This window comes from Perissodus microlepis, chromosome 7 (assembly GCF_051167445.1).
Source record: "Perissodus microlepis isolate ML-2025 ecotype Zambia chromosome 7, ASM5116744v1, whole genome shotgun sequence".
Lineage (NCBI taxonomy): Eukaryota > Metazoa > Chordata > Actinopteri > Cichliformes > Cichlidae > Perissodus > Perissodus microlepis.
This window is the reverse complement of record NC_140467.1, coordinates 21,645,284-21,673,047: the sequence shown is the minus strand read 5'-3', so window position 1 is coordinate 21,673,047 and position 27,764 is coordinate 21,645,284. Positions and strand designations below refer to the sequence as shown.

At 39.9% G+C, this 27,764-nt stretch overlaps 1 protein-coding gene across 3 annotated transcripts in view; it reads right to left on the bottom strand.

The window, feature by feature from the left end:
* LOC146383038 (transcription factor SOX-6-like) overlaps window positions 1-27,764 on the bottom strand; it is a 102,731-nt gene that overhangs the window by 25,554 nt on the left and 49,413 nt on the right. For all 3 annotated transcript variants that reach the window (XM_084934151.1, XM_084934149.1, XM_084934150.1), the window contains exons 4-8: window positions 25,064-25,153; window positions 17,103-17,275; window positions 14,436-14,504; window positions 5,787-5,907; window positions 4,746-4,825 (exon numbers count right to left, since the gene is read on the bottom strand). In XM_084934151.1, coding sequence (XP_084790277.1) covers window positions 4,746-4,825; window positions 5,787-5,907; window positions 14,436-14,504; window positions 17,103-17,275; window positions 25,064-25,153 — 533 coding nt within the window. The remainder of the gene's footprint in view (window positions 1-4,745; window positions 4,826-5,786; window positions 5,908-14,435; window positions 14,505-17,102; window positions 17,276-25,063; window positions 25,154-27,764) is intronic.

The following is a 27,764-nucleotide window of genomic DNA, read 5'->3' as shown; positions in this document are numbered from 1 at the left end:
AGACTGACAATAAGAGCTTTTACCTAATTTTTTTTCTCTGCTTCTTCAAGACACTCAGAGATTGATTGTGTACTGGGGAAACCAATCTGCAGCGTAAACAACACCAACCAGAGTTCCTGCCATTCAGCCAACTCCCGAGGGAAGACAATGCTGCAATTTCCTAAATTGCAAATTGACAAAGAGGGCCTCGAAGTGTGTCTCAGCTGTCCAGACTATTTGACTCTTTGGATATCAGTGCCCATTTGACTAAAATCCAAATAATTAGTCTGTCATTTTTGACACACGTGATTATTAGCATTTTTGCTTTCTCTTTTTTTGGAGGGGGGGGCTACATCACTGTAATTCTTTAGAAAACAAAGAGAAGGTGATGATGTTGTGGGTGTCTGCACCTCTGTTTGGACTATCAGATCATAGTCCACCAGCAGCCTCCTCCATGCTCAGACTGCTCTGTCCCATTAGGGCTAGGTGGAGACTCCCTTCAGCTGGCCTCTTTTAGTGTCCAGCTGCTATTGATCTCAGGAGTGCAAAAAACAAATGAGGTTTTGTCTTTTTTTCAGCAGGTTCGTTTAGGGGGGGGGGGGGTTCATGAACTGCATTGACTGTCACTGAGTCGGCCCGGACAGAGGGCAGACTCTAAATATTGCACTTTTGTGTTAAAAAGATGGTGAAACAGATGGAAAGAGAGACTGGTTCTCGCTTTTATCAGTCTGTATCAAACATGTTTCTCGGTGTATGACAGAGAAGGTCATTCACGCTTTATGTACAGTGTGTTGGCAGTCGGGCAGAAATCATTACCAGGGGCCACATTAAGTTTCCTCACCTTTGTGTCCGTGCCTAACACTCACTAAGCATGGAGACACAAAGTGAGAGATGTCTTATGATTTCAGCAAGAATGTCTGCTAAGCAACTGTATTTCCCTCGCATTAGCGGCACACAAAGAGGGCCTTTCTTCAGCAGAAATCTACTGTTGTGAAGGGTCTATTGCAATGCTCTGGAAACAATTGGATGGATCAAGTTCCCACGCCAATAGTGGAACATTTGTGCTATCAGAATTGGTAGGTCAGTTCATGATGGGTCAAGGCTTGCTTAACAGCCTTTACCAGACAGCTTATTAATGCAGATTTAGATGATTTATAAAGGTGTATAGATAAACAATATAAAACTTTTCAGACGGCACTTTCTGATGGTGACTTTTCCTGTGTGAAATTATTCTTTCTGACCTTCAGTGCCAGCCAGCTGTTTGAATGAGGGCTACAGGGTTCAACTTTGAAACATCTGGAGCAGTCTGACTACAACATCTGTCTATCCTGAACTGAGCATTGATTTGGCATTACAAATGTTTGATGCCAGCTGGTGTGTTTCGACTACAGTATGTAGCAGAGGAGGTTGATAACACAGAACAAATACAATATAATTGTCTGTTTATAGTGCTAACACGATAATGCACAGTTTCCCTTTTTCACAGTTAAAGCTGCATCCAGACTAGAACTGATTTGCCTGTCGTGCAGTACTTTAAACCTGACAGCTGGTATCTGGCTACCCAGGTAACCCTCTAATGTATTTACTACAAGGTCACATGTTAATTAGTGGTATCCTGCATTTTCAGTGGTGGTCGCTTCAGTCGCTCGCCTGCAAGTTGAGAAAAGTTTATCTGTGGTCCCGCTCACTTCGCTGTGCCAGTAGTTATCTGTAGCCATTGTAGAGAAGTGCCATTCGGTTTGTATAGTCTCTGGTTGCTACGTCACTCCTGTAACTTTACTGAGACTATCTAAAATTAATAGAATGGGTAAGGCCTCAGTTTGTGGCCTGTCAAGACATCACATCAATCTTACAGCAAATGTAAAATTGATGTGATGTGAAACAGTAAAAGTAACTACTGTAACCAAAGATAGATTCATATTTTTATATCCATACAGATTTTTTATGTATGCATCATCATCATCATCATCATCATAGGTGATGGTAGCAGTAACAGCTGCTCAAATGCAAATACGGATCGATCACAACAGGACAGATGAGCAACAAAATGTGTCAGCTGTCACTGCTGGATGATCATATGTTCACTGCATATTGAAATATTGAAAGCAATATGCTGCAATGTTGGGAAGAGCATCAGAAAGCTGCAGCTTATATACTGAACGCTAATACTGCAAATACACCCAGGTCTTGTAAAAATACTAACTGATATCATAACACTACGCAGGTCTTTTTGTACATTCTGCAGCCCACGTTACTGCCCCGTGTCACAAAAGGTGCACCTTAAACATTTTATTGATGCAAATGGACTAACTAACAGGACAAGTACCATTATTAAATCTCATCATCAGGATTTCTTTTGACATTATTGTCAAAACAATATTCAAATATGCTGGAAACCAGCACTCCACCTCCTAAAAAAATCCCTCAAATAATTGTTTTTTCCCAGCCTAAATACTTCCTCAGTCTCGCTGCTTTTTTGCTTTTTTTCTTGGCAGTCTCTGACTTGTTTTCAACCGATGCCTTGATGAGAAACTTCCTCTTTCATTCAGGTTGCTCTCTCTGCCTCTTATTCTCTGTGTCTCAGGCAGTGTCTAAACGTGAATGAGTTTGCGTCTCTGACATCACTCATCCTCTTACCTCTCACTCACCGTACAGCTCTTTTGATAATTTCAAAGCCAGGAGTGGAGCCAGGAGGCTCCGATCCCCTCAGCGCAGCACGGCGCTTTGCTAAGTCAATAGCGGCTAATGAGGGCCTCGATAAGCGAAAACCACAATACAAATTGAATAAACTGAGATAAGGATTCTTGTTATATCCAAAAGGCACGCTATGGTAACAACTGACATGATGAAGCAGTATTGTTTGTCAGTGAAAAAGCTCGTGAGGGCTTTTGTTTTTTCAGCTGACGGTAGGTAAAGCAGGAAGTGTTGATGATGTGTGATGTTATGTTGTGAAATTCCAAAGCATCTTTAGGGAGTCGAGGTTTTCTTCGCGTTTATTTCACTGATTTGCCCCATCCCCTGGAAATGTGCTCTGTGATAACCATTATGGATAAGTGCTATTCTCAAAGCACATGTGTCAAGCAATAAAATATTTGATGAATTGTGTGGGCCAGGTGTTGTGCTGTTGGGTTGGAATTCCTCTGTGATTCATCATAACAGCTTTTGTCTGACACAGCTGACAAACAGCGGATAAGAGGGCTAGCATTTTGGCAACCTATGGAGCATCATCTTCAACCAATGTGTCACGTTGCTTTGTTGACAAAAAAAATCAAATGTACAGTAACTCTATTAAAAGTATGAAGAAAGCTTCTGTTCCAGCTTCTGTTTGTATTTCAAGTTCTTTTAGAATAATGATTTGAGCTTGTATGGAATTTTTTTGAGGTAGTTGCGAATATTTTAGAGAATAAAAAAGGTGGGAATAATGGTTAGGTTCATGAAAAAGCAAAATCAGAAAACAAATAATGGCAGCAGACAAATTACTGTGATTGCAGGTAATTCGTTTGCTTCATTTTTTTTTAAGGTCAGGACCTACAAGGTGCACAGAGGACACCTCCAAGTGTGGCATTTCTCTCTTTCTCTCAGTTCTTTTGATAACAGTAGACCTTCTGTCTGCTTATTTAACTATGCAGCCATTGTACGTGAAGTTATCACTTCACATGCAAAGCATCTAGTTCTTTTCTATATTGTAGCTTTTGCCAGAGGCTCTTCCAAGGTTAGGTCTACCAGACACTCAACAAGTTGCACAATAGCCTTGGCTTCTTACTCATGACGTTCAAAACAGAAAAGACTTCAAGCTAGATATAGATTAATAGACTGCTGTGTTCTCTAAGACCGCAATTGATGGGAAGTATTAAAAAATTTTTATTTTAATCAACATGTCATGTTATATTTTTTTCTCATTTGGAGTCTTTTTTAAATTTATCTTAAACTTTTGGTGTTTTTCTTTCTGTTCTTTATTCCTTCTCACTAGACCCTCTCCTGGGGTAAAAGAGGAAACACACATAAACAAGGCAGAGGGTCATTCAATACACATCAAAAGTGCGTAAATGATTTACATATTTCACTCAAAAAACCATCTGAATGCCACCAGCCCCATTTCTAACCCATCCTAAATAACAGCAAATAGATTCATCTAAACTACTTTCATCTCAGCTGCTGCTTTTATGTACCTGTCAGTCAGCACTCTGGTATGTTCCCCTAAATGGCGAACAAATAGTCACCCTTTTTTTCTTTGTCTTTTTTTCCAGACGTCACACTTCTGCTGCAGTTGTTTAACTGATTTTTAACGCATTCACTTAAAGAATAGACACAGACTCTGTTCAGTGACTGAATTAAAAGAATTATTAGTGGCACTATGAAAAAGTATACAGCACAAGTTGGACAACACATTTTAATCAGGTCATGTCACGTAAAGTCAAACCTTTGACAACAAAGGCAATAAGATGTTTGAGTCATCGCCAAGTGTGCGGGAGGTTTCACATAATAATACTATTATTAACTGAATCCAGGTGAAAATGAAGCATATCTTACAGAAAAACAGTCACACCCACCAACTTCCACACCCTCACTTTTCATCACTTCATTGTCAGACAGCCTGTTTCTGGTCTTGTTTCAAGTATGTGATCATTTTGTTCTGGTAAGCCATTACTCACGTGTTTTACACAGTTTTAATTTAGAGGAAAAATATCTCTCTATATTCCAAGTAGTATTAAATCACACACACACATTTTTGCTTGTTTGTTTTGATAAATTTGTTTGTGTCTTACCTGTAGTTGTAACGGGCTGAGTCCAGACGCTGCTGCAGCTGCCATTGCAGATGGAATGAACTGCATTGGGTAATTCTCACCTGTTGAATAACCAAAACAACACATATTGTAGAGCGAGGTCGTGGGGGGTGTACTGCACAAGAACTAACCTGCTCTTTACCTTCAGTCAGGCCTCTCTGTCTCTTTCGCTCTGTCTCGCTCTTTGTCTCCTTCCTTACTCTTCTCATGTTTTTATTCATGCCAAATGAAACATGAAGGGTCACAGAAATTTTATTCAAAGGTTATTAACGCTTACTGTCGGCACACTCGAGTGCTTGAGACCAGAGCGAGCAGAGTTCAAGTCCAGAGCTTCCTCATTGTGATGCACTCATAAATTCATATATGAGTATGTGTATAACCCCTACTGTTTGTCCTTAAAAGGCTTTCCATGTCCAAGCCTTTGTTGAAAACAGACCAATGTCAAAGGAGAGTATACAATAATAGCTTTTTAATCCCTTTTTTCATTTCTTCCTCTCTTTGCGGCCTCACGGGAGTGAATGCTCATGCAGTAGGAGTAATATTCGTATGACGGGTCAGTGCTGTACTGTGTCAGGCAAGCACCTGGAGGGATGTTTGCAAGAAAGGAATGTGCAAAAGACTTGATGAAAGCAGGTGGTGCAGACAATCCAATGAAGTGCGGTGCATTTCTTTCTGTGGGTGACTTTAAGTGTTTTTTCTTGAGCCTGTTTGTGCAAAATCCTTACGGTCTGCCGAAACATGCAGTATGCATGCCCTTATTTAAGTGCAACGTACGTGATTTTTCTGAGTGCGTCGCCCTTATCTCTATATTGTTGGGTTGGTGTGCAAAAGGTGAAAACTCTTGGGAGAAAGAGACAGAGAGGGAAAGCGTGAAATTCCATGTTGCAATACACTGGATCTCTGCGCTAATTTTCAGAACCTTCCTCACCTGACACATTTCATTAACATAGACTGGGATTCCACTGTGTGTGTGTGTGTGTGTGTGTGTGTGTGTGTGTGTGTGTGGTGGGGGTGGGGTTATACCTGGCTTATAGGACATGCCTGGTGGGAAAAGGAAGCCTTGCTGTGCTGCGGCAGCTGCAGCCAGAGACCGCTGGTCGTGAGGAAACACTGGTATCATCAGAGGAGGCATATGACCCTGGACCTGGGAGAGAGAGACAAGAGATGAGAGATATCTGCCAACTGCTGTATCCATTAAATAATACTGACTCACAGACACAGATTCACAGACAACAACAGCAAAAAAAAGCTCCAAGATTTACCAAAAAACTCAAAGATTTTTAAAGAAGAATAAAAATCATGAGCAATGATAAAAAAGGCAGATGAGAAACGAGAAAATCGCAAATAAACAAGGTAAAGAGGTAGAAACAAAAGCAATAAAATAAAACAGAAAGTCAGCAGAGAGAAAGAAAGAATGGTTTAAAATGAGAAATCACAAAGGAAGGTTAAAGTGAGGAACGATAAAGATCAGGATGAAAGGAACGGGAAGACAGGGAGAAGGGAAAAACAATACAGGCAATGACATGATCAACTGATGCATCGAGTTGAAGAACAGAAGCCAAACAACAAATTAAGACGTATACTCTTAAGAGACAAGTGTAAAGATGCCAAGAAAAGGCCTTTAAAACAAGAGAGAGGTTAACAGCTGCCTTTCATGTCAGCTTGAAAGGCTCTTAAAATCTGTGGGTTCGACTAAGTCAAGACGCCAAGGGCTTGAACTGAAAAGAAACAAATCAAAGATGAGCCTGCGGGAATCTATTAGGGCTGACTGTGTTAAACCACCGGACGACCCCACTTTCTTTCCTTCTATCTCTTCCCTTTATCGCAGTCTTTTCTCTTTTTGCATTTTTTTCCCTCTGGTTGCCTCTTCTTTTTCTTAAAAAAATGCCCCCAAGGATTGTTTGTTCAAATGGCTTATTAAGAATTATAATTTGTCGTTTTATATCATTAATAGAGCTCTAGAAGTTACTGGATAACTAATGTTTCAAGTTTGAAAAATAAAAATAAAAACAAAAACCCTTGAAAAAGAGAAAGAAAAAAAAGAAGGCAATGTCAAAGAGCCAAAAAGTCCATATTAGGGAGGTCAAAAATCAAAGTCAATCAAATAAATGTCTGATAATAACTAACTTTACTATTAATATTACTATATTTTCTTCTCTGTGTTTGATTCCTCAATTAATCAACTTGTGAGTGAAAAAAATCTCAAAACTTCTTGTCATTTCATGTCTGCTCTTCATTATTCTGGCTTTATCTCTGTTTTCAACTTTTCTTTTGTGACTATGTTACGCTTTCAGATAAATGTTTTTAGACACTTCCCTCCTCCTTCCATTTCCCTCCTCACTTCAATGCCATCTACCTCCATTCGTCTCCTTTACTACCAATTCATTGACAACGCTGCCCTCTCCCCTCCCACTGACCTCCCAGGGAAGGTTCATCGCTGGAGCTCAAGCATACACAAGCAGCATGTTGCATGATTACTGTGCATATGTGCAGCGGGATTGCCTTGCTGAATTAGTTGAATAAGATGACCGTCTTATGCGCTGTTCGTGGTTAGTGTGTGGATGGATTGAAAGGCTTGAGGTAGAAAGGTTCAAAGAGCATAATTAAATAGAGAGAGAAGGAAAGAGAGAGAAGGAAGGAATTATTTCTGAACTTACTGTGTTTGCTGAGGCGATTAATTGATCAACAGGAAGTACATGGACTGATTTTTTTTTTTATATACCTGATTAATGCTGAAGAGCATTTTGCATTCAGAAAAAAAGAAATGGCTTCTCAGAATTCATGAGAATTTTCTACTTTTGTTCAAAACTCTGTTTAATCATTGTTAATTGGATATCAACTGGCTTTGGGCTATTGAGTAAACCAAATAGAAATGCACTGATTTGTCCATTCCATCCATCCTCTTCCCCTTATCCAATTCAGAGCCACATGGGCGACTGGAGCCTATCTCAGGTGCCACAGGAAAAGATGCAAGCTAGACTGCGGACCGGTCACCAGTCTGTCGCAGGGCTAACACAGACAGACAGGCAACAATTTGCACTCACATTTTCACCTACGGTCAATTTAGAATCACCAGTTGGTTTAAAAGTATATAATTGGTTTAAGAGCAGGCTTCTGCGCACCACTTCAGACAACTACATGGAACAGAGCCGTAGTGCAGCAGCCCTGGTTCAAGTCTGATCCGTGGCCCTTTTCTGTGTGTCTTCCCCTTCTCTCATCACTGTCCTGTCTATCTTCACCACTACACTGTATAATAAAGATAAAAATGCTCAAATGTGTGTGTCTCCACACATAGCTCTGCCAAAACAGAGCATGAGCCACCAACTTGCATGCTTGGTCTGGTATGTGTGGAGCTACAAGTGCCACCTGAGCAGCTCCTCTGACAGCACTGATAGGTCACACAGATAAAAAGCCTGATATCTCAGGAGGAAGTCATCACACACACAAGCAAACACACTTGTAGGTCAGTGTACTTTTGAGGCATTCCTATAAACACATGCAGGCAGACAAGAGGGCCGACGTCTTGTGACACGGACAAAAGAGAATGAAGAGAGAAGAAAAACAAGTCTGTGTGTCCGAATGGCTAAAAAAAGAAGAAAAATAGTGAAGTTGGGGGGTGTAGGTTATAGAGTGGGACAAAATGCCCCCATTCATTGTATTCCTCTGGGAACACTGGGACTGACTGGGGCTGCTTCACTAGCGCAAACACACAAAGATCTCCTTTTACCAAGGGGAGGGGGGGAGGTTGGATGAATGGACTGGGGAAGGTGGTGCTGCAGGGGCCCCCCTCTGCTCAGCCACTAAGAAAACACAAGGTCCCCTTCCTCTAACTGCCCACCAGACACATCGACATACACACCTAGGCAACAAGGAACATGTGTACACACGCAGACACACACAGAATTAATGGTCCTCCTGTGTAAGGGCAGCAAGGTTAGGGGGCAATGAGTACGTATGTGGTCTGTCTGTACGCTGATCTGTTTGAGAAACAGAGAAGACAAAGAAACATAGTTGCCTGATTGCAGCAGGTATGCACAAGTGGATTTGAACCAGTGCGACACTAAACTTGACATTCACAGCATCATCCACCGCTGCAAAGTATGCATGTAAAGTATGTAACCAACTGAAAAACATTAAGCCCTGAAGATTTTGGTGATGTTGCTCTTTGAGTCAACTTTAAAATGAACAAGGGAGAGCCAAATAGATCAATATGTTTTTATTGTTATTTTTAAACTTAGGTTTAACATACTGCACATCATCTCACTACCGTTCTAGTATTTATATTTACAATATTTAATCTTATCTTATAAATATTGCAAAAATATTTCCACCACTGTCCGGTGCATTCCCAAAACAGGCCTAATGTGTAGAAAATTGCACACTGATGTTACTGCATAATACAATAACTGCAGGTTACTGCAATTACTGTAATTTTTGGCATCATTTGGGGAAATTTCCTGCAACAAAAGCTGCTATTCCAGCACTGCCAACAACTGCCTACAAATTAAATTAAAAGAGGATCGACTTATCAAAAAGGCACGCTTAAAGAAAGACAACACTTACAGTTACAGCCAGCAAATATGGGTTTAGAGATGCAAAATAGCTTACATAGAGAATAAAACTATAAAAAAACTGGGAAAAAAATACTCGTTGAAACACATAACCACACATATAACAAACTCTACAAGAAGCAAGTGCTACAGCACATGTACACACACACACACGCACACAGTAAACCATAGGCCTCGAAGAATAGGAAAGTTTTTGAGTTTGATTTAGAATGTGGAAACAGTTGTGACGGACCTCAAATCAGCACACAGCTCCCTTCAGAGAGCAGGACCACAGTAAAGTGAAAGCACCCTAACCAGACTTGGGTCTAATTCTGGGCACTACTATATATTCCAAGCTTGCCGGTCTTCTCATGGACAAGCTCCTAACCTAATTTTCCTGTAACATCTGAACGTGTTGCACCAGCTGAATAGGTTATAGGTATATTTACTATGAAAGCAAGTAGTTAGTGACTATGTCGAATATTTCTAATAGTTCCGTTTTCAGCCAACTAACAGTGTCACACTGTGGTTCTGGCTAATTCACTTCTGTGTCGTATAGGACAGATAACTGTGGGGGTAAAGGCTGGACTTTAAAAATCCAGATTTATAATGAATGCAGTTTTAATCAAATGATTTAGTGTAACAAAAGTTTCACTAACATAACTGAGAGCTAACCAAGTGTGAAGCTCATCAGTGGCTATAGCTGGTTTTGGACAATGTTGTGCTTCATTTGGATTATCCAGTTTATATACAAACTCAAGTTAAGATTATATATTATGATTTATATATTACGAAAAGTAGCAATTTTGTTGTTGATTTGTTAGCTATAGATACTTGAGGAGCTAATGGTGTATTACAAAGGACCAAATATCAGATCACAACGTGGTGCATCACTCCTTAAAATGAAAGCTGATCAGTAGCTAAGACCTACGGTGGCCCTGAGAGGCCAAACGGACTGCAATTTAAGAAAACACCAGCAATAAGAAAAACGCTGCAAAAGCACACAAAACACAACCCAAATAGGAAAAAACGACAACAGAAATAGGAAAAAACAGATTTCCAAAAGCACAAGGGAAGTGTTTCTGGGGAGACAATAACCCGACGGACCAGTTGCAGGAACCAAAATATGCTAAGAATTGCGCTGGGAGACACTTAAAAGAAGTGGAGGGTCTATCGGTTTTGTGAGGAAAGAAAAGATGAGCGGTAAGTGTGTTAACCTAACTATTAGCATAAAAATCCGTCATCAGTATCATATGAATCATGATAAAACACACCTACCATGTTTTGGGTTCCTGCAACTGGTCCGTCGGGTTATTGTCTCCCCAGAAACACTTCCCTTGTGCTTATGGAAATCTGTGTTTTCGCATTTCTGTTTTCATTTTTCTATTTCTGTTTTGTTTTTTCCTATTTCCATTGTGTTTTGTGTGCTTTTGCAGCCTTTTTCTTATTGCTGGTGTTTTCTTAAGTTGCAGTCCGTCTGGCCTCTCAGGGCCACCGCATGATAGAGTTTCCCAAGGTCTTTTCATTACCACCTGGTTGTTGTGCATGCTTAAAAAAGTTAGGGTATACACAACAGTTTTAAAGCTGTCCATAAACTGCCTTTTTGAGGCAGGGTGCATCACGTGATAAATGCAGAAGCGGGGCTAACACAGTTTGGCCTCCAAGCCAAAATCACCACGAGAGCAGATTTTTTTTTCTTTCACTATCTTGTTACACCCACGTGAGCATAATGAAAACACACTATAATTAAAGGACACAGAATTACTGTATGCTGCTTATAGGAATTTTATTTAGGTGAACACACAGGTTAATAGATTGGAGGGAGGGCCACTGTAAAATCGGGAATTAGGCATTTTCCATAGCTGGTGAGTCCAATCGACGTTATGGGCTTTCCATGGCTTTCCGAGTCATTGTGTCTGAAGCTGTATTTGCTGATGTAGGAGCTGCCTGTCTATCTAAGCCATTTCCTTGCTCCATTAGTTCTTATGCATGTGTGTGAGTGTGTGGATTATTGTGTTTGTGCCTGTTTGTGTTAAGGCAGGTTTAACACCCCAGCTATTTGCGATCTCACCTTACATCAGCACTTTATCGACAAGGGAAAAGCTTTAGGTGATTAAGAGCAGCAGTGATGAATGTAGAGAGGGGAAGACAAATCTATTGTGATGCATAAATAATTACATCTGAAACTTATTTAGCTGTCACAGACTGCCAGTACTGTGTCAAAATCCTAAATTATGAACGGCGATCAAAACCATATCGTAGCTTGTAGTTCATCACTGTGTAAATAGAAGCCACATTTCAGCAGAGGGCAGCACACAGAAATCACGGCACAGGATAGAACAGAGTTGAAAATATGAAGCAAAAACAATAAGAAAGCAACACTCGGAGACAAGATCTCAAAGAAAGAAAAGGAGGAGGAGGGGAGGCGAAGGAGGAGACAAGAGTTATAAATGAAGAACAGAGAGAGAGGGAGGAGGAGGAGGAGGAGTGCGGCTTTGCAGTCATTAATTAGCCCGTTAGCTAGGGCCCAGGCGGTGCAGTTAGGGCCTGTGCCTTTGTGGGCCTGAAGGAAATGGGCCACATATGAGAGCCATTATAGGAACCGACTTAACAAAGACACATGCCTGTCAGCCACCAGGCTGGGCTGGGCCACTCTGCCCACGGCACACAAAGAGCCCGCCACCACTGTTTGTGTGTTGGTGTGAGCACGCGCACATGTGAGTGTGTGTGCGTGTGTGAGTTTTTGCACATGTGTGTATGTGCACATGTATGTATGTTTGACTGTGTATGTCCTAATGTAGATAATTTGATATCAAATGGCTATAATATTGTTATTGCATAAGTACCATGTGTGAGTTGTTATGCACGTGCAAGCATTTTATCTAATAACATCTGCTGTGTAACATATTTCTTCATACTTGTGTATATGTACATGACTCGGCGTGTGCAACCATATCAGAATGGGGCCTTCGGAAACGTTTCTTTAACCCGTGGACATCCCCCGCTGGCCCTCCACACCATTTAAAACCACATGACAGGAAACCTGGGTCACTTTGAACTATGCTCCCCCACCACACTAGCTGACAAACACACTGACACCATCCTGGAACAGAAGCCAGAGAAGCAACAACAAGTTGCAGAAATGGAAGAGGGAAAAAAAAGCAGTGGAAAACAGCTCCCACTGACTTTTCATTGTCTTCCATTTAGAAACCAGATACACATAAGTCACAGTTTTTCACAAGTCAGCGCTGATCTATAAAACTTTCAGAATCTATTAGGCGTCCAAAAAATAAATGCTAATTAATGACCGATGGTTGGTTGGATGAAGCAATAGATAGCATGAGCTGTCTGAAAGTAAACCCCATGCAGTTTCAACTTTTGCACTTTTCTAGCAGAAACTTTGTTTAGGTTCCTTATTTTTTCCATCTGGACGGCATCTAGTGTTTCAAATTAAGATATGAACAACAACTGGCACTTCTAAAAAGTGGTTTTACCACACTGAGCCCTATTCTTTCAGCTGAAACAGTAGCATTTGGTCAGCTCCTCAGAGTATTGGCCTGAGAGGAGCTCAGGTCTGGATTTGATAAGTGGAAACAGACCAGTGCACCGCCGCCTGTGTGTTTAAGGCCAACACACATCCGACACAGCGTAAACAGCCCATACCCCAGTGACTAAACCCTGGAGCTTAGCCATAATAATTCTAACTCTCTGTACAGTAGATGCACCATGTGCTGCTTACTGCGCTTGGTTTGTTTGCTGACAAATGCTATTGCCTTAAAGATAACTTAAATAACAATAAGATGCAGCACATTTTTCTCAGTGAAAACAAATGTTTTTTTGTTGCATTCATTTTTGTATATTTATGAAACAGCAGACTGCAGTAATTCTGGCCTTTTCAAATTCAATTCAACAAAGAAAATAAAAGTGAAATACACATTATGCCCTTTACAACAGATGGTTGCAAAGCTCCACATGATAACACTCTGCTCTCAAGAGCCATCTTCTGCATATCTCTTCATTCTAAAAAAAACCAAACATGACACAGTATCCATGCTTCACAGTGTTGAACAGGATCAGAGTAGGAGCTGTTTTTTATGGTCTCGCTCTCCCTTGGGGCTAAGAGGGCTAATGAAGTCCAATCCGAGCTTTATTAAGATCCAAGGGTGAGGCCTCATAATAAAAAGATGAAGAAGAAGACGAGCAGGGGGGAAAGTAAGCCCTCATTAACTATATCACACCTCAGGAGAGTAGGGAGATCCAAAGCTTGGGACCAACGGGGGGTCAAAAGTAGTACGGGATGGATGGATGGCAGAGGATTCAGATTGTGAGCCAACCACTTAAAAGAAATAAACCTGTTAAATTCCCATGTGACAGTCAGCCATGCTGAGCAAATTGATCAGCATTTGGTGCACAGCTGGTGGTAATTTCTTGGTGGGTATGTAGGTAAACAGTGAACACTTCACAAATCTCAGTGCATCAGATGGCTCACTGAAACAGATGTAGGAATAAGAGGAGAAGGAGAAAACTGAAAAACTGAAAAAGAAGCAGAAGCCAGAAAAGTGAGTTCACGCATCTCCCTGCAGGTTTCTGTACACGCTCCACAGATGTTTATCCATTTATGTGCTTAATGGTTAAAAAACATTACAGTTATCAGGAAATGCTGCAGAGAAAGAGAAAAGAGGAAGAGGATAAGCCTTGAGCACCTTTGGGTATCAATTGCTGAGTAATCAATGCAACAGTGAATGATCCAGCTATAACCAGGGCAATCACTGAGTCACCACTGTGTGTTTTATGTGTGTATCTGAAGGCTTTTGGTGTTGCTTTCTTAACAGCAGGCAGAGCACAAAAGTAAAGGCCATAACCTCTTGTATTATTTCCGCTTTCCAATTACACATGATAAGATGATCACGGAACTGCTTGGACAGACAATAATTAGATCATCTGCACAAAGGACAAAAGATAAGAAGTTCTTGGCATCCTCACAGAGATGGACAAGAAACAAAACAAGAGGATCTGCAGAGGGCAGGAGGAGTAAACGCAAAGAAAGGTCAAGACTGAAAAAAGGAAGTGTGTGTGTCTGGTTGTATATACGTAGATGTTTAAAGTGTGTTTGGCTACTAACCTGGATCTGTTGCTGAAGAATGTTTATCTTGTGCTGCTGCTGCAACAGCTGCTGCTGCTGTCTGGCAATCTGCACACACACACACACACACACACACACACACACACACACACACACAGAGCGGAAGAGTGAAAATGATGATAAGAGAAGAAGGATAATCTGTATTTCTGTACCGTGTTCATGTTTCTAAAATATTAAAGAACAAACAGTATGCATACAGGGTGTGTGTGTGTGTGTGTGTGTGTGTGTGTGTGTGTGTGTGTGTGTGTGTGTGTGTGTGTGTGTGTGTGTGTGTGTGTGTTTTAATTGGGAATAAAAGAAAAGCAATACAGGAAAATGTCCATAAATGGCTTGTCAGAAATGGTATGTTGCTCTAAGAAGTCATGGAAGTAAAAAATAAAAAATACAAGGTTCACGATGGTGATGATGAAAAATGAATCCAAATCTCTTCCCTTTTATGTTATATCATGTCGATTTACACCGTCTTCTCGTGCCATTTTACATTTTAAGGTAAGTGCCTTACAATACTAAAAGGCAAAATTGTCATCTGGTACTCAAGATGATGACGAGGATGTATCTGTCCTCGACAGGTGGCAGACAAAGTGATTTGCTCTTGAAAACTCTCAGTGAGGTCAATCATGTCTCAAATGCAGTACAGTAAATCAAAAACAGGTAGAGAGACTCTGAGTTATGTGTCAGTTTGACCTCAGATTATTATCTCTAAAAAGCCTCGGCTGGTGTGATGGATGTTGCATCCAATCCAAGCAATTAGCAGTGCAGAAGGTTTATGAACAATTCTCTTAACTGACACTGAATCTGTGAGATTGGCATGTTTACTACATCAGCCAACAACACCCAATGTGCCTGTGGAAGCCTCCCCCCTCCCACACACACACACACACACACACATAAACAGGAGGGGTGATAATTTTCTCTGTTGTTGTTTTGATGTAAAATTCTCTAATGAAAAACATTCAATGTCAGATGTTAAAAGGCCAAGCATCATCTAGTGATTGACATCTGGGAGCGGCCACTCGTGAGAGGTTAAAGTCCTAAAAGGGACAGTACGTCCTCGACGTGATCCCGCCCATTCTGAACCAGAAAAGTAAAACAGCTGCCCGTCTTTTTTTTTCCTTGAGAAGTCATTTAGTATATTTATTCCGAAATGTAATTACAGGCTGCTGAATGGGAGGCGGCGCCCCATTTGCACACATGTCATATTTCATTAAAGGCAGATTTCTCGGGTTTGTCTGTAGGGCATTATCCTATCAAGTCTCAACAGCCAAATGACTGGCTGATATTGGAATCTGTCTTTCTCTTCGTGCTCTCCACTTTGCTTGTTTCCTTTGTAAAGCTGTGAAAGGTGGAATGTGTTGTGATGGGAGGTGTGGACTTGTCCAAACAGAGCCTGTCATATGCCAACCTACAGTAACGTGTCGGCAAACATTGAAAACAAAGAGCAGCTCACCTAAACACTTCTCTGCGTAGGCTCTCGCTTTCTTTCTCTGTCACACAATGTTTTCGTTTTTTTTGAAATCGCCATCTGGCACCCTAAGAGACGCTTTTGTTACAACTTTTGAAGGTGCAGTCAAAAGACATACAGATACACTTACGCGCGTTTTGTTAGGGACATTTTGTTTTTCCTTTACAAGTTGGGTCTCCTTTGTGGCCATTATGTCAGTTATGATAACATTTTTACAATGTGGCTTTGGAAAAAAGAAAAGCTTTGGAATTCGAGGAATTACAGCAAAAAATTACTAACTTATTACTGGAAAATTATTAAATATCAGGGGGTTTTGTGTCGGATATTGTACACTTTCATAGGTTTAGGACCTTCACATTCAATAGATCAAACAGTTTAAGAGGAAGGCATTCACAAGAAGACAATGCTTTGTGTTAAGTCCTGTTGGCTTTCTAACCTCTGTAATTTGAGTGTATCCAATAGTTGCTATGGGTTAATGTAACCTGGTAAAGTTTAACATTTGTATTCATTTAGATGTGCTGTTCGCCCTGTTGGACTAATTTTCTGTTATTTTTTAATAATGATAACCTCAAATTTCAGTATTTAGTTGAATGAATAAAATAATATAATACCTGAAAGAAATTTAAAAAAAAAAAAGGAATTACAGAATATTAAAATTGAACTGTTGACAGTTTAAAGCCCTGCCAATCATATACTCAATTTTGTATTTATTTATGTATGTCTTTATTTATTGATTGATAGTTTTCATTTAGTCATTAGTTTGCTTCTAAATATGATGTACGCACAACCAGGGCCGTTTCCAATATTTTTTTTAAAAATGGGGTGGCACGAGGGGGGCAGGCGCATCTCTTTAATGTTCCAGCTGTGGATCATTTTAATTAATTATATATTGCTTACTACAAAGTGCATTAAGTATGTGGAAATACTTAAGTACATTAGAGTACTTGAGTAAGGGTTCTGGGGCCCTGGTGAAACTCCACCCCCACCCCCCTTCTAGATGCACCCCTGCATAAACATACAAGAATGAACTATGTGTGATTCATATCACCAAACCCCATTCATTATCCTGCACATAGACCAACACATGTACACTATTAACATTAATGTCTTTTTCTTCTTTCTTTTTACCCAACTACATCTCATTGTACAGCCCCAAATCCAACACATCCAAGGACCCTCCCTACCTGCTCCTGCTGCTGCCTGGCCAGCTCCATCTGTTGTCTCTGCTTCTCCAGCTGCGAGGCGGCCATCTTTTTTTGCTCATCATGGGCGGCAAGAAGCTGCTCCCTCAGGCTGATCAGCTGACCGATCATGGTGGAAAGCTGGCGCTCCTTCTCTTCCAGCGACTCTGGCGTACCTGGGCAGGAAATTAGCAAGAGTAGCAATTCAAAGTTGATAACACTGCAAACTGGCTGGATGTTCATAAGAGGTGTTCAGATCCTGCTCAGCTGAGGCAGAAAAATTAATACAAAATCTCAAGTGATCAGTTAATATAAAAAAGACTGGGGGGAAATTTAACGAGTACAAAACAGCTCATGAAGGTCATGACAATGTTTCATGTAGTGTTAACCAAAGAGCCATGACTGAAAAGAAGTTTTCTTCTCTGGCTGAAAGCACCTTGAACATTTTTCATTTATACAAAATGTCCAAACTAAAGCATAGCCTACCCTCAATCACTCAGCCGTTGTTTGGCTAACACAAGCCCTTTACAAACTCTCATTCCTAAAACTCCTGCAAATTAGCAGGCTTGCAGTTACATCTTACTACTTATTATCTTCTGTCTTGTCACTGCATGCCACCACTTAGCATCTGCTCCTGAGAACAATTAAATTACTTTGATTTAACCTTTTTAAAATAAGTAGCTGTTACAGCTCTTTGTCGGGTTTATGAGTTTGATACTCATGGGAGGTTTTTTGGGCCTACTCCAATGAGAATGCTTTTTGTTTTCCACATTCCTCAGATCTTTTTTTAAACAAAAGAAACTGATGATTTGAACTCTTATCTTAGAACCACACGAATGAAGCAAACGAAATCCACTTTTAATTTTTCACTGGCATTTCCTCATGTGTTTTATTTTCAAAATCCCGATAAGTTATGTAAAAAAAAATCACATTGATCAACTGACCTACTGTCTGTTAACCAGTATATCGGATGCTATAACTGCTTCTTTTTTTTTTTCTTTTTTTTTACATAAGTATAAGTTTCTTTATAACTGCTGGCATATTTTAAACCTTTTTCCAAACTTTGGAACACCCTGTCCTCCACTTCAAAGTTTGTCTGACTTTCAACTCTACTTTTAACCTACTGCTCATGACACCAAGCTCTCATGTGGTTCCCAGTCTTTCACAGTACCTCAAAAACTAGCAAGAGTTTCTCAAGGAGCAACACAAAACAATGCCTCTCAGACATCCCATTAATAACATCTTTGGGGTGACATTAATAGAAAAAAGGATGGGTACATACAATTTGTCTTTAGTTGGTTGGGCTCTATTTGTTGGGAGTTGCCACAAGAACAAAGAGTGCTTAAACCATCTCCAGGAATTTGTTTTATGGAAGAGACAGACTTCTTGAAGATTTAATTAGGAAAAAGCAGGCAAATTTGAAGCGTAAACTAAAGCACAACCACACTGAAGTATATCTTGTTTATATCTTGTTTAGAAGTTCTTGCTCTTGTGTGTGTGTGTGTGTGTGTGTGTGTGTGTGTGTGTGTGTGTGTGTGTGTGTGTGTGTGTGTGTGTGTGTGTGTGTGTAAGGTCTTGCCCTGGGGCCATGTAGGGATATTGCAGGGTGGCCCCAACACTACCTGCATACTAACAGTCTTCATTGTAGTCCTGTCAGGCCCCTATTGTACCACAGAGTGCCCCCCAACACACACACGCGCACACACACACACACACAGAGAAATTACCCCTCAGCACCCCTGTATCAAAGGCAACATTCTCCTCTTCTTGTCTCTTTTCTTCATGCTTTCATTCTGTCTATTTTTTCTATTTTCTTTTCGGGTTTCCCCCAAAAGACCTTCCCATCAGTTACTCCGCTTCCAAGTCCTGATCCTCCCTATGGTGTATTCTCGCCACTCATCATTTTCCTCTTGTTTCTTTTCATTGTTTTCTTTTCCCACCTTTTTTTTCTATCTTCTCCTCTTACGTTATCAAACCTCCTCCTATCATCAGCTCCACCCTCCTTTTATCCCCTCTTCTCTTTTTCCAACTCTCTTGTTGCATCCTGCTCCTTACTCGCCAGCTTCCTAATTCTTATTCTCCTCCCCTCTTTTCTCATCAGATCCCCGACTTTTTTTCCTCTCTTTATCTCATTCCTCACATCATTTTTGTTGTTATCACCACTTTTCTCCACCTTTCTTTAAAGTTTATTTTTCCCTTTTCACCCTTCACCAAGAATCTCTGGCGATTCAGTCTGGCAACACTGATAGGTACTTTATAATCTTGTCATGTCTTCAAACTTACACGCTTAACACAGATTCCTTCCTATTCCCTGGCATTCTTTACAGTCAAGTACAGCTTATTGTGTAACAGCAACAACTGCGATTACAGCTCCATGATTCATGTGGATTATGGGTTGTGCATTCCACACGCAACGCCTTGCGTTCCTCCAACACTTCTGGCACCGATAATCATCTCAGATGTTTCCGTTTTCCATCCGTCAGGATTATTCCTGACACCTGCCGAGGGGCCCAGCCAAAACAGAAAGCCATTAACTGTTTTCTCACTATGTTTAGATGATTGGGATGATGTGTTGATGAACCAGAACTCTCTTACTTCTGTATGAGGTGTCTGTTAATCGCTTACGTGATGTTTTCATTCACTGGAATCGCATCCCAAGCTTCAAGATTTCATCTGATTATCATATGATGTTTCATTACATCACAATAAATATGAAGGCACTGCTACATCAGAACATGCCCAAATAACTATTCAGCTGAATAAAATTCTTTCTTTTATTATTATATATTCAGTAACATAACGGCTGTCTGTGAATCCCCAAACCATATGACACAGTTATGTCTCAGGCCACTTTTTTTTAAACACACAAATGCACCAACAAACACATTTGAACACAAAAGCCACACATAAAAATACACACAAACCATCACCCACTCACAGGCTCACACCTCTGACTAACATATTGATGTCTCTGACTGTGCTGAGCTTCTGCCAAACCATCATGTTTTACCACGGGATCTATGTGCCAGACTCCCAACGTTGCTCTCTACAAGACTAAACAGTCTCCTCAAACTTACACCACAACAAACACTCTGACTCTTGACCCCAAGACAAACACAGTCACTCCATGTTGTCCAGAGACATGCTCGTGCTCTCTGCAAGCCAACGGCGTGTAAAGATCTCACATCCAGTCTGCCAAATTTTAAGGTTTATTGTAGACAAACAGCTCGCTTCTTCAGACAGATGGTTGCATATGAAAATATATATATATATAAAAAAAAAAAGAACAAAATTGCAATGTGAGAAAGATGCCTTATTTAACTGACTGCTGAATTTGAGTGTGATTATTGCTGCCAGATGTGCCTGCTCATGCATCTGACAGTAGAATCAGACACTTTCCATCCATCTGTTAATATGAGCTCTCTGACTTTGCAGGAAAAAAAAACATGGAAATGTCAAAACCAGGAATCCTAAGAATACCCAAATGTCAAAAAATAGAGACGAGGTAAAGCTGGAAAAGAAAGAAAGATGAAAATGTCCACATACATATCCCCATTGCAAACAGCTAATTCATCATCTGAAACTTTGGTGACACTGCTGAGCTGAGAGGTGTCCAGGTTTTATTCTTTTTCCATTGCAGTTATTTTCTAGCCAGCATCTTCTTAATTTGTTGTAGTGTAGTCTCATGAAGGTTAAGAATATATAAAAGAAATAAAATCCTTCTTCTCATTTTAATTGATCATGTTTTGATAATAGTGTAAATCATAACTGCTGTATTCAAAGCAACGACAATTACAGGAGAAAATCTTTTTTTTAAAAATCCTTCAAAATAAATCGTTACAGTTTTATAATTTTTCAGAGTTGCACAAGATTCGCTAGCATCATCTAACAGAATTGCACAGCTCTGCTTGATCCGTTCATCTTTTTTCTCTTTTTCTATTAAAAACTAATTAAAAGCAAAGCTATAGGTTGTAAATGGGGCAAAATACCATTGAACTGCTGCCCTCTGTGACTAAAACAACATTTTTTTGTGATAGGAAGAAGAATAAGAGAGTGGAGAAGAGTAGTATTTAAAGCTTAGTGCTAGAATATTATTAAGGAGGATATCAGGACACGGTAATGAAGAGCAACTAAGAGCAAATAATTAGACGAAATGTCACGCACCTCCTTCTAGAGCTTCATAGTGTTTATATATTAATCCTGGGCACATTTCCAGTTGTTTTGCTGTGAGACATGGTGTAGTGTAGCTAAAAAGTATTTACTCACACATAAACATAAATGTATTGTACACAGGCAAACTGAAGCCATACCTGACCAGTAATGAACATTCCAGTAAATAAAAGGAGGTCAATGGGCTTTTTTTACCCTAAAAATAACTGCGACTGAACAAATAGGTCCAGGTCGCTGTGTGAGGAGACACAGAGCAACAGTTGTGTTTGCGTATTTAGGTCAGCCAGACCAGGCTTCTTTTCAACCATCGAGAAATAAAACGCTTGAATTCAGCGAGAGTATTTTCTTTAGTGAGGACACAGCTGGATGAACAGAGACATCTGTGTGCCGTGTTTGTGTGATCATTTGTGTGCGTGCGTGCTGGTACATGCTATATTTATTGGTGTCTTCAACTAACACATAAGAATTGAGTCCAACTTTGTGGATTAGACAAGCATACTCTTGTCTTGTCTCCACTGAAGTGCTATCAAATATTTAAAGAGATGGTAAAGGAGGGTTTCTATCACAGAAATGACAGAAATAACTTTTAAAACTCACCAAAACTGAATCGCATGAAACACAGATCCATAAAGCTTTTATTTGTCATTATAAGATTAACTTGTATTTTTCAAACATAGAGCATCCTGTAAACTGTTAACCTTTATTGGATGGTATTACTGTTGGCCATCAATATCATGACAATAGATTGCACGCTAGTGTCTTTCTTCCCCAGGAAAACGTATTTGTATGTTGTGTCCGCTCCAACAAACAAACTAAAAAAAGAAAAAAGTTTAATCCAAATCTATCAAATAGGTGTAAAGTAGTGATATAAAGCACTGTGCTTTTAAAAAAGAGTAAGTTTATTGAGGAACACACAAGCACTTTAATTGAGGCTACTGAATGATCAGTTAAATGCTATTTAACTGTTCAAGTTACAAGAAACTTTGCCTAATCATCAAAAGTGTAATAATGCTGTCATGACTCCAGGTGGATATCATTTAAAGCAAATGAAAAAAAAATATGTCAGCTAACGTTCTGCTAGTTCATGCAGTATTAGACAATTAGAATATTTGCATACATCTTTATCTTAATAATAATATTTCCTCCTCTGTGTCATAAAAAAATTCCATCTGAATGCTGCTTTTCATGCAGAAATATAGTCACTTTCAAAGAGGCCGAGATGCTTCTGCATATCCTTTACCAGTAAAAGTGGTACGTTTAATAGATTAAGACACATGTGACAGGCACTAAATCTGCAAAGCACATCAAAACAAGTGGAGCATGAGAGGCTTAAATCTGAGCAGGAACGTGCCCTTGAAAATACTTTTTTGTACCTTTTGTAGCTGTCAAAAATGTTTAAATTTAATTAAAATGAACTGATTTATTCATTTTTTATTCCTAATTTAAGTTTTCTATCCTGTGTGTCTCCTCACACAATGACCTGAACCTATTTGATATGGCAACAATGGGACTGATAGTAATACCAATAAAAAAGTAAGTAACAAATATTTATAAAAAGGTTGATTAAGAAAGGTGAAAAGAATCGCTAAATGCTGATTGGCCTTGGACTTGGACTTTGGTTTGAGATTAAAAAAAATTGGAAAATCTGTGCAGACAAGAGTGCGTATGTAACTTTCAATTAACCACCTTTTTATATAAGAAAGATAAAAGCATTTGAGGGAAGCAGAGCACGACTTTTGGCTTCTTCTTATAATTTCTCATTTTAAGCAATCAAAGAGGACAGCTGTTTTTGTCTTCATGTAAAAAATGTGCCACACTATAGCAACTACACTGTGAATGAATTGAATGTCTCATTTTAATATTTCGCAGTGAAAACAGAAAGAATCCAAAGGTAAAGATCATTTCTACTGATGGAAATTACCTTCACTTCACTCTTACTTGAATTTCATCTTACTTGTTTCTTCTAGTTTGAATAACTGTACTGTATCCCTGCACTTATCTGACACAAGAGCACTCTCAATGAGTTGTGTAACCTATGCTAAATTATTACTATGCAAAGGGTGATTAAGGGTGTTTATTTTATCTGAATAAGTAGGGTGCTTGTGTAGATGGAGGTAGTCAGTATGACGACAGAGAAAAAGCGTCTGATATGTGTCCTACAATAAAAGTCAATGTCTGCGCTGTTCTGCTGAAGAAGGTTCTCTGTAGTCCCCTTTTTCCACTTTCCACAGAGGAAATACTTGCCATTTCAGCCGGAGACGATCACAAACGGTTCCTCTCACTGAAGGCAGCTCGACTGCTCTGCCGTTAACAACTTGTGTTACGGCACACAAACAGAAAATGCTGTAGCCCTCGAGACAGAAAGCATTTCCCTGTCTTAATATATCAGTTTTTAAAAGTCATTTGTTTTTCTACCTCATTCTATTTTTATTATTTAACTACCATAAGCACATTTTAGAAATTTAAGAAAGCAATTTTTCGTCTTACGTGTGAGTAATTTAGTCAGACGCGGTCACACACACACACACACACACACACACACAAAAACTACACAGTTCTGTAAATTCAGAGTAAAGACTCTCATTGTTTTTTATTGTTCTATTACTTGTTGTACTAACCAGTCAGCCTCACTGCCTGCAATTGAGGCTCCACACGGCTCTAATATATTACAGGCCTCCTTCTTACGACAGCTCAAAATATGCATGAACTTTACAAAGTCAGGAGATGTAAAACATGCCGGGGAAGATAATTGTAAAAGTAGAAAACCATCAATAATATCGGATCTGCATTTCAGCGTTGAGAACAAGCACTATTTTTCTAAGTGGCTTTGACTTCATTCCTTTTAATAAGCGCTGTCTGCATCACAAGTGGTAGAGCAGCACCACAGACGGGCAGAGGGTGGTTTCTTCATTGACTTTTAGCCAACATGTAACCTTTCTGTTTTTACTCCCTAAAAACCTGTTTAGGTGTCAGCCCCCAAAATCCTGTGTCAGAAGTGTGTGATATACAGTGATGTCAAGAGAGGTAATACTTGTAATTTCATATTTTACTTATAGTATTTAATGTGTAAAGAATTGCTATTCACACCGATCACCTATACATGATCTTATAGCTTTATTAATTCTAAATTGCATATTATATTGCAGTTCTAAAGCAAAATGATAAGATGCGCATATATATATATATACATATATATATGCTGCTATTTTCACTTCTGAACACCAGAGCAGGTCGAGAATTCATTGGTCTTGGTGATTTATGCCTTCGTAAATGCTATTTGCTGATGTGGACTAAAAAAATATAGGACCATGTGCAACCTCTCCTCTCATACACACCCTTTAATCAAAGGTACAATTTGGAGTACTTAGTGCCACCCTCACTGCTCGACAGGTAAGCCTGGCTACCGTTTACTGTGCTGCTTTCATATGCAGAAACATGCAGCAAGTATACACACAGAGCAGAGAATTGCAGCGTATCTAACCGTTTCTTACCCTTGAATTTAGCGTTGCACAACAGTGTCTTTTATGCGCATGTACCATTAGCTTTTAGTTATAACACTCTTCATATTTGGGTGAACCAAAAAGAAAAATGAGAGATTCCGCAGATGCTGCAGGTTTTGAAAAAGGCACTACTTATTGTGGGGGGGGGGGAACACGCTTGCTGTCTTTCTCTTGTTTTGCCAACTGTGGCAAAGGGCACAGTTAAAGCAGGAACAGTATTTATCAGCATACACTTAGCATCTCCCTGAAAGAGAATGTAGATATAGTAGTAGCTGCTATCTTTCTCACTCTTACCTTTAACCTCCCCCAAGAGTTCAGTGGCGTTCAAGCGATCCACACGCTCCTTCCAGTCTTTAGAGAGGAGTCTTTCCATGCAAGAGGGTTCTACAAAAACAAACAAACAAACAAAACAATTAGTTTCCTTTTATCAAGTCTGTTTCAATTTGTAACTTTCAGACAATAGCATCATATTTAAAATGAAATATGCATTTTACAACAGTCCACCTGTTCAGATACTAATGCTGAGGTCTCACAGGTGGCCTGACTGTCGCCCATAAACATAAAACTGGGGAAGTAGTAGAAAGAGGAGAAAATTGAGTGATGATAATAAAAAGTATGAAAAGGACAAGACACAAGAAAAAAAATTAAGAATGAGTACATTTCCCATCAAGGAGAAGAAAAAAACAATTTCCTCCTACTTTATCTAAAAAAAAATAAAAATAAAAAAAATGCAGCAGCTGACCAAATGAGAATGTCTGCATTGTTTAGAGATGGTTGTCTGTTTTTTTCTCACAATGTGTCTCATAGCCTCAGGATAATAGACATCAGAGACACGTGGTCTCATAAGATTCATAAGGTCCCATTTGTTCAACTGGAGTCCTGCTGTGAACTTTACTTAAACAATGGGAACTTTTCAATTCTTCACCAGGCAAACAGTAGAGAGACAAACTTGGTAGAGACAGATATCTGCACATGTGCAAGCGGGATTGTTTGTGTGCCTCTGTCTGTGTGTGCGACCTGCGAATGAAGAAACAATAAAGTGTGCACATTGTCAGTATTTGTTTCCAAATGGAGGCAAAAATATAGTTGCTATATCATCCTCTGTTTAAAGGGTACCTGTGAGGATGGGAGAGCATGAAACCCAGTGCAAACACAACTTTTGTAATATTCAGAAGATGACTTTGTCAGAAAACACTGCTGACAGCTCTCAGCCCTCAGTGTAGCAAATTTTTCCAGCGTGTGCTAGAAACACATAAATACGAGTTGTTCTTCTGTTTCAGTCACCACCACAAACCAAAGGTGACACCAGAAAAGCCTGAAATCTTAAGGATTATACCTTTAAGCATAAGCACTACATTCAGAAATACAGCAACTGCATTACTTACTCTGTATGTCCAATTTCTGCACACGTTACGACACAAATCTTTAAGGTCCTTCATTTGTGTATACACTCTTGTTTATCTGCCGGCAGGTGTGTCATAGATGGTGTCATGGTCATGCACGGACCCATGAGGAGGCCTCAGTCACCAAGGACATCAAAAAGCGCACACACACACTCGTACAAAAAAAGGAGACATTCTTGGGTGCAGTGTGGAAAACATGCCCCTAAGGGATTGCCTGATTTAGAATGGTTAAGTCAGACAATAGCTTATTTGTGGTGCCTTTATCCTGACAAAAGGCGCGATAGGCATTCATAAGGGCACATGGTCTATTGTGAATGGCTTAATGTTTAGTTTGTGCGTATGGGCCCATTGTGCGGTCATGAGATGCCGTCCACCAGCCGAGCACAGCTTCCTTATTAGGTCCATTAAAACCTTGCATGTTTACAGTCGGATTATGATTGTTGTAAATAAGCTGATGCAGCCGTCCTCGTCACATGGGTTCAATGTAAACAAAGAGGGGGGTGGGGGGCAATGGCACCGACGTAGGGTGGCAGATATATACAGAACAAAGAAACAATTTAAAAATGACAGAAATTTCTTGTGGTGATTTCCCAAATTAGGCAATAAACAGCGGGTATTTCCAGGCAGGCGGACCACATTGAAGTAAAGTAATGTAATGAACATAGCTTCCAACCCCTCCGGACAATGGAATCCACCTGATTTTTTTTCCCGCAGATTTACTGTACAAGTGGCTCCACAAGATAAGTATGTGTGTACATTTGGTTCAAGGGGTGATATTTATGGCTGGTAAAGGAGGAAGGCTGTGGGACAGAGGCAGGATGAGGGGCTTTTCTTCTAATCACAAGACCTGAAGACGCCAATGTGCACTTGTGCAGTGTGCCTTGTATCAAACAATATCAAGGAACCCAATTTATGAGAGCACTTAGTGAAGAAAATACAACCTATAACTCCAAGACACATCTGCATAAGTCAACTGTATGTGTACTCTATTGCACAATTTACACTCCTCGTACTGATAAACAGATCAGATGAGGAGACTGTGGGGGGATGAGGGCGGTGTGGTACGAAGAAAGAGGGGACGAGGAAGAGGACAAGAAGAGAGGGATGAGAGAGGATGGAGGGAGATGTTTTACCCTAGATGGCTCTTTATCCGTCACAGCAACTGAGTCAGGGTTCAAGTGCTGTTTAGATTGGTGGGTGGATAAAAATTCCTTGCTGTCCAGAAACAGGCCTCTTTATCAAACGAAGGATAATACGGAAATTGGATGGGTTAAAAAGACAAGGGAGCGGGTGGATGTTTCGTTGGTGAGGGAAGTAAGGTTACATTAAAAGAACGAAGGGGAAAGGTGGAAAGTAGGGCAGGCGGAGACAATGTTGAGGAGGGAATGATGAAGATGACTGTTTCAGCAATTTGGAAGAATTATAAACTGAAGTGGGTAAAAACAAATGGGAAGGATGACATAGAAAAAGTAAGAATAAGGAAAAACTTTGTAAACAATATCAAATAGTTGCTGATGTGTTCTTGATGCTAGAAGCACTCCGAGAGCGCATACCTCCAGCAAGTCAGCTCACTCTCTGGGAGGTATTTACTT